Source organism: Grus americana, chromosome 34 (genome assembly GCF_028858705.1).
Source record: "Grus americana isolate bGruAme1 chromosome 34, bGruAme1.mat, whole genome shotgun sequence".
Lineage (NCBI taxonomy): Eukaryota > Metazoa > Chordata > Aves > Gruiformes > Gruidae > Grus > Grus americana.
Window position 1 is genome coordinate 23,056 of NC_072885.1, and position 12,499 is coordinate 35,554.

The following is a 12,499-nucleotide window of genomic DNA, read 5'->3' on the forward strand; positions in this document are numbered from 1 at the left end:
GTTTTGAGGGTGAATGCTGATTTTGGCCGAGGGTAGAGTGACGTAAGGTGCTATGTCGAGGCCTTGCTCGTCTCGGCGAGCCCGCAGCCCCAATGTGAATGGTGCTGTGCGAGGGCCACCAAGGGAGGTTTGAGGCCAGGCACGCGTTTTGGGTCTGGCACCTTTGGCCTGGGAGCAGGGGCTCGACGTTTGGAGTTTTGAGGGTGAATGCTGATTTTGGCCGAGGGTAGAGTGACGTAAGGTGCTATGTCGAGGCCTTGCTCGTCTCGGCGAGCCCGCAGCCCCAGTGGGAGTGGGGCTGTGCGAGGGCCACCAAGGGAGGTTTGAGGCCAGGCAGGCGTTTTGGGTCTGGCACCTTTGGCCTGGGAGCAGGGGCTCGACGTTTGGAGTTTTGAGGGTGAATGCTGATTTTGGCCGAGGGTAGAGTGACGTAAGGTGCTATGTCGAGGCCTTGCTCGTCTCGGCGAACCCGCAGCCCCAGTGTGAGTGGTGCTGTGCGAGGGCCACCAAGGGAGGTTTGAGGCCAGGCACGCGTTTTGGGTCTGGCACCTTTGGCCTGGGAGCAGGGGCTCGACGTTTGGAGTTTTGAGGGTGAATGCTGATTTTGGCCGAGGGTAGAGTGACGTAAGGTGCTATGTCGAGGCCTTGCTCGTCTCGGCGAGCCCGCAGCCCCAATGTGAATGGGGCTGTGCGAGGGCCACCAAGGGAGGTTTGAGGCCAGGCAGGCGTTTTGGGTCTGGCACCTTTGGCCTGGGAGCAGGGGCTCGACGTTTGGAGTTTTGAGGGTGAATGCTGATTTTGGCCGAGGGTAGAGTGACGTAAGGTGCTATGTCGAGGCCTTGCTCGTCTCGGCGAGCCCGCAGCCCCAGTGTGAGTGGTGCTGTGCGAGGGCCACCAAGGGAGGTTTGAGGCCAGGCACGCGTTTTGGGTCTGGCACCTTTGGCCTGGGAGCAGGGGCTCGACGTTTGGAGTTTTGAGGGTGAATGCTGATTTTGGCCGAGGGTAGAGTGACGTAAGGTGCTATGTCGAGGCCTTGCTCGTCTCGGCGAGCCCGCAGCCCCAGTGGGAGTGGGGCTGTGCGAGGGCCACCAAGGGAGGTTTGAGGCCAGGCACGCATTTTGGGTCTGGCACCTTTGGCCTGGGAGCAGGGGCTCGACGTTTGGAGTTTTGAGGGTGAATGCTGATTTTGGCCGAGGGTAGAGTGACGTAAGGTGCTATGTCGAGGCCTTGCTCGTCTCGGCGAGCCCGCAGCCCCAGTGGGAGTGGGGCTGTGCGAGGGCCACCAAGGGAGGTTTGAGGCCAGGCACGCGTTTTGGGTCTGGCACCTTTGGCCTGGGAGCAGGGGCTCGACGTTTGGAGTTTTGAGGGTGAATGCTGATTTTGGCCGAGGGTAGAGTGACGTAAGGTGCTATGTCGAGGCCTTGCTCGTCTCGGCGAGCCCGCAGCCCCAATGTGAATGGGGCTGTGCGAGGGCCACCAAGGGAGGTTTGAGGCCAGGCACGCATTTTGGGTCTGGCACCTTTGGCCTGGGAGCAGGGGCTCGACGTTTGGAGTTTTGAGGGTGAATGCTGATTTTGGCCGAGGGTAGAGTGACGTAAGGTGCTATGTCGAGGCCTTGCTCGTCTCGGCGAGCCCGCAGCCCCAATGTGAATGGGGCTGTGTGAGGGCCACCAAGGGAGGTTTGAGGCCATGCAGGCGTTTTGGGTCTGGCACCTTTGGCCTGGGAGCAGGGGCTCGACGTTTGGAGTTTTGAGGGTGAATGCTGATTTTGGCCGAGGGTAGAGTGACGTAAGGTGCTATGTCGAGGCCTTGCTCGTCTCTGCGAGCCCGCAGCCCCAGTGGGAGTGGGGCTGTACGAGGGCCACCAAGGGAGGTTTGAGGCCAGGCACGCATTTTGGGTCTGGCACCTTTGGCCTGGGAGCAGGGGCTCGACGTTTGGAGTTTTGAGGGTGAGCATTGAGTTTGGTGGAGAATGCCAGAAGTGCCATCACCAAAACTGGTGCCTGGCCTCAAACCTCCCTCAGCGGCCCTCGGACAGCCGCACTCACACTGGGGCTGCGGGCTCGCCTTTAACACGTAACAGTTTGCTACCTCTCTCCATCCCACCAACACTTCTGTCCAGACAGGTAAGTTCTCAAATGGGCGCCGAGGGAACGCTGCATACAGCCTCAGGGTGAAGGACATTGGAAGAACAAGGGGGTGAGGTTTGGAGGGACACACTGATGACAAAGACATTTTGCTGGATGGATAGAGACATAGAAATGCATTTTTCAGTAGTAATAGAAGAAGAGTTAAATAATTACAGGTGAGCTACCAGAACAGGAGAGGCAGAGAAAGGAAAAGTGGAAGGCAGCAGGGTACAGGTCAGCATTGGCAGAAGAGCAAATATCTTGGTGGAGCCAGCCAGCCCGAAAGGGTGATGGAGGCCGGGACAGGAAGGAGGCAGGCAGAGATCTGGAGAAGCACGGCAGGGATGGACACACAACTCACCGCACCTCCTTCACCACCCCGAGTCCTCTCTCTGCCTCTGCCCCTTCCTCCTCCGCAGAGCCGGCTGCCCGACCCTCGCCCACCCAGGAACAGGCAGCGGGTACCTCGACGCTCCTCTCCCACCAGGCTTCCCGGATGGACGGCAGCTCACACGCACGGCCGACGGAGGCACCGAACTCCTGGCGCTGCGTGCTGATGGTGCACGCGGTCGTTTGAACGCTGGGAGGGATCCAACCTTGCCGCATGGACCTGCTGCTCCTTGTAAGAGACATCTGCCTGTGGCAGCCCCTTCGATTCTCTCCTAGGCCAGCTCCCAACGGCAGGCGAGCACAGACAATCCCCTCGCCAGCTAGAGCCCCGGGGCGGAGCACGGCCACCCCACCTACAGCCCTTTTAAAAACTAAGCCCAGCCCCATCCTCATCAGACCCACCTGGGCTGCCCAGCCCCAGCGCACACCTGTGAAGATTTATTCTTTAATGCGCAACAGAAATACCAGCCACGGAGAAGATGTTTCTAGACAAACATCCCTCGATGGTCCCCGCCCAGCCCCGCTAACATGGCAGCCGCAGGCTCGCCTAGCCACCGAAAGAGTTCCCTCCATCTGTCACTGCCCAACTGTCCCATCCGTACGGGAAAGGACTTAAAATGTCAGGCAGCCACAGGCAGGAGGACGGCGGAAGAGCCATGGGGTGCAGAGCAGAGGGACACGCTGAGGACAGACACAGCTCACTACACACATGGAGCCCCCAGCAGCGCCTTAACATCTTTCTGGGCCACGCCCCCCTCACTGGCCACGCCCCCTCCACGGCCACGCCTTCTCTCCATGGCCACACCCCTTCAGGTTCGCTCCGCCCCCTCCTGTGCAGGGTGGTCTTGGCCCCTACCCGGGGGCGGGGCTTGAGATTTTGGGGTGGGGCTGTGGGCGTGGTCTGTGGGGGCGGGGCTGTGGGCGGTGACTCGGGTGTCCTGACCACGTGGCGCATGACACCCACCCCCACCCCGGTCCCCATTGTGTCCCCAGTGTGTCCCCAGTGTCCCCAGTTCACATCCCCCAGTGTTCCCAGTGTCCCCACTTCATGTCTCCCAGTGTCCCCAGTTCACATCCCCCAGTGTCCCCACTTCGTGTCTCCCAGGGTCCCCAGCATCCCCAGTGTCCCCAGTTCACATCCCCCAGTGTCCCCACTTCGTGTCTCCCAGGGTCCCCAGCATCCCCAGTGTCCCCAGTTCACATCCCCCAGTGTCCCCACTTTGTGTCTCCCAGGGTCCCCAGCATCCCCAGTGTCCCCAGTTCACATCCCCCTAGTGTCACCAGTGCGTCCCCAGTGTCCCCAGCCCGGGTCCCCCAGTATCCCCAGCCCAGGTCCCCCAGTATACCCAGCGCCCCATCCCCAGCCCGTCTCCACTGTCCCCAAGGGCTCCGGCCACGTGTCCCCAGAGCGTCCCTGGCCTCTGGTGTGTGGGGTCCCATGGGACGTGGGTGGGGAGAGGGACGGAGGGAGGGAGGGATGGTGGGATGGAGGGACAGAAGGACGGAGGGATGCAGGGATGGAGAGTTGATGGGACGGAGGGACGGAGGGACAGAGGGACGAAGGAAGGGAGGGATGGAGGGACGGAAGGACGGAGGGATGGTGGGATGGAGGGATGGAGGGACAGATGGTGGGAGGGAGGGATGCAGGGATGGAGAGTTGGTGGGATGGAGGGACAGAGGGACAAAGGGACGGAGGGATGAAGGGATGGAGGGATGGAGGGACGGAGGGATGGAAGGATGGAGGGATGAAGGGATGGAGGGACAGAGGGACAGAGGGATGGAAGGATGGTGGGATGGAGGGATGGAGGGACGGAGGGATGGAGGGAAGGAAGGAGAGAGGGATGGTGGGATGGAGGGATGGAGGGATGGAGGGATGGAGGGATGGAGGGATGGAGGGATGGAGGGATGGTGGGATGGAGGGATGGAAGGATGGAGGGATGGAGGGATGGAGGGATGGAGGGATGGAAGGATGGAGGGATGGAAGGATGGAGGGATGGTGGGATGGAGGGATGGAAGGATGGAGGGAAGGAGGGAAGGAAGGAGAGAGGGACAGACGGAGGGAGAGAGGGCCAGATGGAAGGAAGGGGAGAGGGAGGGATGGAGGACTTGATGGAGGGAAGGAAGGAGGGATGGACAGCCAGACGGAGGGAGGGAGGGCCGGGGCGGACGGGCACAGGGACCGACGGACAGAGGGACCAGTGGCTCCGGGGCCCCGCCGGTGCGGGGGAGCAGAGCCTGCCCCGTCCCTCCGTGGGTCCCGTCCCCCCGCCCCCCCCGTGGGTCCCCCACCCCCGTGGGTCGGTGGTCCCGCCCGCCGGCCCCGCCCCGCCCCGCCCCGGCGGCTCTGCGGCTCCGAGCGGCGGCGGCGGCGGCGGCCTGTGCCGGCGGGATCGGGGCTGCACCGGCACCGCCACCCGCACCGGGGCCGCCTTCCCCCCGCCCCTCCCGCGCCGCATCCGCCCTGCCGCCATCAGCCCGGCCCGGCATCCCGGTACCGTCCCCGGCATCCCGGTATCCCCACCCCGGGCCCGGCATCCCGGTGCTCCCCCACCCCTGTACCGGCATCCTCCGCCCCGGTACCGATAACCCTCCCCATCCCATCGCCCCTCCCCAACCCCGCTACAACCGGGCCCGGTGCTCTCCCTCCCCCCCCCCCCTCCCCGCCCATGGCCCCCCGGTGGGGCGAGGCCTGACCGGGCCCGGTGCCCCCCCCCCCCCGGGTCGGTGCCACGCTCGGAGCCGCGATGGGAGCGTCCGTGGGCTGAGCCCCCCCCCCCAGGTACCGGGAGCCTTCACCGGGGCGGGGGGGGACGACGGGCGGTTACCGGGGCCGGGGTACGGGGGGGGGGTTACCGGAGGCCAGGTGTTAGGGGGGGAGAGGGGGGCAGTTACCGGGGAGGGGGGGGTGGGGGGACCACTGGGGGCTGGGGGAGGCACCGGGGGGTGATCCCTGGGTTGTGCAGTCCCGTACTGGGCTGTACTGGGCTGTACTGGGCTGTGCATTCCCGTAAAGGGTTGTACTGGGCTGTGCAGTCCCGTATTGGGCTGTACTGGGCTGTGCACACCTGTACTGGGCTGTACTGGGCTGTGCAGTCCCGTACTGGGCTGTACTGGGCTGTGCATTCCTGTACAGGGCTATACTGGGTTGTGCAGTCCCGTACTGGTCTCTACTGGGCTGGGCTGGGTCTTATTAGACTGTAATGGGCTATGTGGGGTTTTACCTGATAATACTGGGCTATACTGGGTTGTGTTGGTCTGTACTGGCTTGGACTGGGCCGTATCAGGGTGTGTGGAGCCATACTGGGCTATACTGGGGCTGTTCCTGGCCATACTGGGCTGTACTGGGCTTTTCTGGGTTGTTCTGGGCCATACCCAGGGTGTATGGAGCCGTACTGGACTCTACTGGGCCATACTGGTATATACAGAGCCATACTGGGCTGTACTGGGCCATACTGGGGTGTATGGAGCCAAACGGGGCTGTTCTTGGTCATACTGGGGTGTGTGGGGTCATACTGGGGTGTGTGGAGCCATACTGGGGTGTATGGAGCCATACTGGGCTGTTCTTGGTCATACTGGGGTGTGTGGAGCCATACTGGGCTGTACTGGGCCATACTGGGGTGTATGGAGCCATACTGGGCTGTTCTTGGTCATACTGGGGTGTGTGGAGCCATACTGGGCTGTACTGGGCTCTTCTTGGCCATAACTGGGGTGTGTGGAGCTCTACTGGGCTGTACTGGGCTGTTCTTGCCCATAACTGGGGTGTGTGGAGCCATACTGGGCTGTACTGGGCTGTTCTTGCCCATAACTGGGGTGTGTGGGGCCATACTGGGGTGTATTGGGCCATACTGGGTCCTATGAGGCAACACTGGTCTGTACTGGCCCAGACTGGTCTGTATGGGGCCATACTGGGGTAGATGGAGCCACACTGGGCTGTGCAGAGCTATACTGGGCTGTACTGGCCCATACTGGTCGGTACTGGTCCGTACTGGCCCGTCCCCTGTCCCCACAGGCCCCGCGGCGACACCCAGACGGGACCGACATGGAGCCCTGAGAGGAGGTAACGGGATCACACGGGATCACGTGGGATCACTGGGATCTCATGGGGCACACGGGCTCACACGGGAACATGCAGGGCACACGGGATCACATGGGAACACGCAAGGTACACGGGATCACACGGGATCTCCTGGGACACATGGGCTCTCCCTGGATCTCCTGGGACACACAGGATCACACAGGAACATGCGACATACATGGGATCACACGGGATCTCACGGGGCACACGGGATCTCATGGGAACATGCAAGGTACATGGGATCACACGGGATCTCCTGGGACGCATGGGATCTCACGGGAACATGCAAGGCGCATGGGATCTCACGGAATCACACAGGATCTTGTGGGATCTCCCTGGATCTCTGGGGCACATGGGATCACGTGGGAACATGCAAGGCACACGGGATCACACGGGATCTCATGGGGCACACGGGATCTCATGGGGCACACGGGATCTCCCTGGATCTCCTGGGACACACGGGATCACACGGGAACGTGCAAGGCACACGGGGATCACACGGGATCTCACGGCTCCCAGGGGAACCGGTGGGTGGGGTCCCCCGTGACACCCATCCTGCCCCGTGGGCCCGATCCTGCCCCCCCCCCCAACCTGACCCTTTCCCCCCCCCCCCACCCCGTCCCCGCAGGCGCCGCCGGGGCCGGCGGAGGATGGCGAAGCTGCTGGTCCCCCTGGTGATGTTGGGGGCGGTGGCGGGGTCCCACCGCTGCCCCCCCCGCTGCCTCTGCCCGGCGGCCGCCCCCAACCCTACCCTCCTCTGCGCCCGCACGGGCCTCCTGGCCGTGCCCCCCACCCTGGACCGCGCCGCCGTGGAGCTGCGTCTCGCCGACAACTTCATCGGCGCCGTGGGACGCGCCGACTTCGCCAACATGAGCAGCCTGGTCCACCTCACCCTCTCCCGTAACGGGTTGCGTCGGTTGGCGCCCGGCGCCTTCGCCGATCTCCGCGCTCTCCGCGCCCTCCACCTGGACGGCAACCGGCTGCCGGCGCTGAGCGGGGCGCAGCTGCGGGGCTTGGCCAGCCTCCGTCACCTCATCTTGGCCAACAACCAACTGGCCACCATCGAACCCGCCGCCTTCGCCGCCTTCGCCGCCACGGTGGAGGATCTCGACCTCTCCCATAACAATTTGCCGGCCTTGCCGTGGGAGGCGGTGGCCGGCATGGCCAGTTTGGCAACCCTCACCTTGGATCACAACCTCTTGGAGCGGGTCCCCGCCGGGGCGGTGGCGCGGTTACCCCGCTTGGCGCGGTTGGACCTCACCGCCAACCGCTTACGGGCGTTACCGCCGGTGCCGGGACCGCCGGGACCGAGTTTGGCGGCAGGGGGGAACCCTTTGCATTGCAACTGCGAGCTGCTGTGGTTGCGCCGGTTGGCGCGGCCGGGTCGGTTGGAGAGCTGCGCTTCACCGCCGCCGCTCGCCGGCCGCCTGCTCTGGGCCGTGCCGGAGGAGGAGCTGGCGTGCCGGGCACCAGCCATCGCCGGAGCAGCCGCCGACCCCGCCGCCGTGTTGGAAGGTCAACCGTTACGGTTGGGTTGCGCCGCCGCCGGCGACCCTCCGCCGGCGTTGCATTGGTTGGGTCCCGACGGGCGGTTGGTGCAGAACGGGTCGCGCCGCGCCGTCCGTCCCGACGGCTCCTTGGAGCTGCGGGTGGCCACGCTCCGCGACCACGGCGCCTTCACCTGCGTCGCCTCCAACGCCGCCGGCGAGGCAGCCGCCCGGGTGCAGGTGGCTGTCCTTCCGCTGCCCGTCCCTCGCGGGGATGGGGACGGGGACGCCGAAGCCGGTCCCGGTCCTTCCGACATGGCTCGCGCCGGCGGCAACGAGTCGCGGGCGACGGGCGAGCGGCGCATCGTGGCGGCCGAGCTGACGGCGTCCTCAGCGCGCATCCGCTGGCTGCCCCAGCGCCACGTCCCCGGCATCCGCATGTTCCAGATCCAGTACAACAGCTCCCTTGACGACTCCCTCGTCTACAGGTGGGTGCTCAGGGCGTGTCGGGGGGGTGGGGGGGGGGGCCTCAGGGTGCGGGTTTGGGTGCGTTGCACTGGGAGCTGCGGGGGGGGCACGGCAGCGTGCGACGGCACAGCGCCACTGGGCGTCGCACGAGGCCGCATGGCGCTGCCGGGAACAGACGGAGCCGCGTGGCCTTGCCCGCCCGTGCCACCGCGTCGAACCCCCAGGTGCGTGGCCCCCACCCCCACCCCCCCCACCCCCAAATCCAGTCCGTTTCCCCACCCTCCCCCAGGCTGCTGCCACCCTCCAGCCGGAGCTTCGTGCTGCGGGACCTGGCGGCAGGGCGCGAGTACGACCTCTGCGTCTCGGCGCTCTACACCGAGGGGGCGACGGCGCTGCCCACCGCGCGCGCCCTTGGCTGCGTCCGTTTCGCCACGGCCGGGGGGTCCCCCGGCTGCGCTGCCCTCCCCCGACCTCATTTTTTGGGGGGCACCGTCATCATCGTCATCGGCGCCGCCATCGCCGCCTCCGTCCTCGTCTTCATCCTCATCCTCACCGCCCGCTACAAGGCAGCGGCTGCCCGACGTCCTCCCGCCGCCGTCGCCAGCGTCTGCTCCCAGACCAACGGCACCCACAGACCCCCCGAGCCGGAGCCGCCACCGCCGCCGTTGCCCCCTGCCCTCCCGCCCCCGGCACCCATGGGTGCTGCTGGGGGGGGGGCGCGGGTTCTTTTCCCCAGTCACAGCTACCCACGGCGCGCACGGACTCGACGCCACGGCTCGCTGCCGCGCCTCGACCTGCCCGACGCGGCCCCCACCCTGCGCCCCTCCTTTGGCAGCACCCACTGGATGCTCGAGAGCACCGTCTAGGGGGGTGGGGGGGCAGCAACACCCTAGGGTGCTTGGAGGGAGCGCCGGTGGCACCGGGTCCTCAGCATCCCCGTGCACCCCTGGATGCCCCCGTGCACCTCCAGGTGCCTGAGCGCAGCCTGGGGTGCTCCTGGGTGCCTGAACGCAGCAGCCTTGGGTGCTTCGATGCACCCTTGGGTGCTCCTACGCACCCCTGGGTGACTGGTGCGCCCATGGGTGCCCTGACACAGCCATGGCTGGTTGGATGCAGCCTCGGCACCCCTGGGTGCCTGCTGGCACCTCCGGGTGCTTGTGGGTGCCGCCGGGCGCCCGCGTGCACCCCTGGGTGCTCCTCGAGGTCCTTGCGTGCACCCATGTGCCTCCCTGGACACCCATGTGCTCCCCCCCCCCGCCCCGCCCTTCGGTATCCACGTGCCCCACCCCGGGGGGCACCCGTATGCAACCTTCCCCCCCCCCCCCCCGTGGCACCCGCGTGGGTACCACCCTGGGACATGCGCGTGTACCCCAACACGCGTGGGCACCCCCAGGACGTGCGCGTGCACCCCGACGGGGGATGCGCACCCTGGGACTTGTGCGTGCCCCCCCCCCCCCACCCCGACACGCGTGTGAACCCCCGGCCTGCCCCCCGCCGCGGTGCCTTCGGCCGGGCCGGCGGCGGGGGGGGGGCCCCGCACACGCCACTGACATGTCTGCACAGATGACACGAGAACCGCAGCCCCCCCCCCCCCCCAACCTCGACCTTCCTGGGGAGGGGGGGGGGGGGATCCCCCCAATGCCTGGGCCCCCCCCGTGTCCCCTTTCCCCCCCTCTTTGTCCCTTGTCCCCCCTGCCTCGGCCCGGGGCCTCCTATCTGGCTGGTCTGGATAAGCCGCGGGGGTCGCCCCCCCCCCCCCATCGCCCCCAGCCCCATTTACCCCTTTAACCCCCCCCCCCCAGCCCCATCACCCCCCTTTTTTGCCCCGTAACCCCCCCAAATCCCCCTCCCCAGCCCTATTTGTCCCCCCCAGCCGCCCCCCCGGCCCGCTGCAGTGTTTAACACAAGTTTTTACATTAAAAACCTGTGGCCCCCCCCCCCCCGCGGCGATTAAACCTTTTGTGTGTGAAGAGGAGGGGGAGCCGCTCTGTCTGTGGGGGCGGGGGGGGGGTGTCCCAGGGGTCCCCTCTGCCTCGGAGGGTGGGGGGGTGTCCCCCTCTGTGTGCTGAGGGGGGGGTCCAGGGAACCCCCCAGCCTCATACGAGACCCTCGAGAATCCCCCATCCGTTTCCCCCCCCCCCCCCCCCAGCCCCAGAAGAGGCAGCTCCCTGCATGCAAATGAGCTCATTGGTATGCTAACGAGGTGGGCGCCGTGGCCATTGGCTGAGGGGGCGGGGCTAGGCTAATGAGGGAGTAATTACACCCCCCCCCCATGCGGTTGCCGGGATGCGGTTGCCGGGATACGGGGATGCAGTTGCCAGGAGACCACCAGCCGCCCCTCCCCTGGCGCCGTGGCATTGGGCGTGGCCTTAGCGTCATTAATATGCAAATCAGGGCGGAGCTTACAACCCACCCCCCCCATCACCCCCAGGCCTCTGCTAATTACACCACCCACTCCCGGCTAATTACCCTTCCTCATTTGCATACCGGCTGCAGAGGCAACCTGGCCTTGCCCCCCCCCCTTCCGTGCCTCAGTTTCCCCAAGGCCATGGCCAAGGCTGGGAGGGGGGAGGAGGGGGCAGGACACCTGGGTCCTTTCCCAATTTTGGGGGGGGGGGGGTGGTGGTGAAGGTCCTGGACACCTGGGTCCACTCCCAGGGGGGGGGAGGAGGGGGACCCTGACACCCGCGTCGCTTCCCAGGGGGGGAGGAGTAGCAGGAGGGAGGTCCCGGGGGGGCCCCCGAGCACCTGGGTCCCTTCCCAGGGGTGGGGGTCCCAAGCCCGGCCACCTGGGTCTTTCCCCGGGGGGGCGGAGAGGGGGGACGTGCTACACACCTTGGGGGGGACCCAGCCACCTGGGTCCGTGTCCCCGTTCCCCCCCCCCCAGGCCCGTCCTTGGGCCCGGGTATATCTTGGCGGCGCTGGGGGAGGCGGCGGGTGGGCAATGGCGGCGCTGGCGGTGGTGGTGCTGGCGGCGACGGCGCTGGCGGGGGCTGAGGCGCAGTGCCCGGCCCCCTCCGACCTGCGGACGGCCAACGGTACCCGCATCTGCGCCCAGCTTTACGCCGACAACAGCCCCTACTACGACCAGTGCTGCGGGGGGGAGGTCCTGGTGGTGGACCCCGGTTCCGACGTCCCCTACATGCCCCAGGGCTGGGCTGCCCGCATCTCCTCCTTGGTGGTGGGCACCCGCTGCGAGCTGACCGTCTGGTCTCGGGCCGGCAAGAAGGGGAATAGCCGACGTTTCGGAGCCGGCGCGGTACCGCGGTTGCAAGAGGTGCGGCGGGGAGTCTTCACCGATTGGAACGACGCCATCAGGGGTTACTACTGCAAGTGCAACTGAGGGGGGGGCGGCACGGGGCTGCGCGAGTCAACGCCGGTCAACGTGAGTCAGCGCGAGTCAACGCGGGCCAACGCACGTCAACGCGAGTCAACGCGGGCTGATGCAAGTCAACGTGGGCCAACGCAACTCAACGTTGAGTCAACGTTGGCCAAGACAAGCCAACACAGGCCAAGAAAAGCGAACGCAAGTCATGGCAAGTGAACGTGGGCCGAGACAAGTCACCGTGAGTCCACCCAGGTCACCGTGAGTCCATGTGGGTCAAGGCTGACAGACGTGGGCTGACGCACGTTGAGGTGGCAGTGCCACCCCCCCCCCTTCCGCCCCCCCCCCCCCCAACCTCGTACAGCTCCGAGCGCAGCCAATAAAGCCTGGAGGCGGCAGCAGCTCCTGCCTCGTGGGTGCTTTACTGGGTGGGGTGGGGTGGGGTGGGAGGCAGCAGCCCCCCAGGACACCTTCGGGCAGGGAGAAGAGGGGTCCCCGCAACCGTCACCCTGTGAGCCCCCTCTTCTCCCAAGCAGGGACCCGCAGGTGGGGAATGGGGAGGTGGGGGGGGGTCCCACACGCTCAACCCCGGCTGGGTCGCACGCGTGGGCAGACGGGTCCGTGT

The 12,499-nt window shown here is 66.4% G+C and overlaps 2 protein-coding genes across 2 annotated transcripts; both read left to right on the forward strand.

The window, feature by feature from the left end:
- Positions 1–4,850: 4,850 nt before the first annotated feature.
- On the forward strand, positions 4,851–9,905 carry LRFN1 (leucine rich repeat and fibronectin type III domain containing 1). Its single transcript, XM_054808145.1, has 4 exons — positions 4,851–5,298; positions 6,529–6,576; positions 7,223–8,569; positions 8,839–9,905. The coding sequence occupies exons 3-4, from the start codon at positions 7,245–7,247 to the stop codon at positions 9,413–9,415; spliced, it is 1,902 nt and encodes a 633-aa protein (XP_054664120.1). The 5' UTR covers positions 4,851–5,298; positions 6,529–6,576; positions 7,223–7,244; the 3' UTR covers positions 9,416–9,905.
- A 1,506-nt stretch (positions 9,906–11,411) lies between these two features.
- Positions 11,412–12,275, forward strand: SYCN (syncollin). Its single transcript, XM_054808141.1, has one exon. The coding sequence runs from the start codon at positions 11,494–11,496 to the stop codon at positions 11,890–11,892; it is 399 nt and encodes a 132-aa protein (XP_054664116.1). The 5' UTR covers positions 11,412–11,493; the 3' UTR covers positions 11,893–12,275.
- Positions 12,276–12,499: the final 224 nt, after the last annotated feature.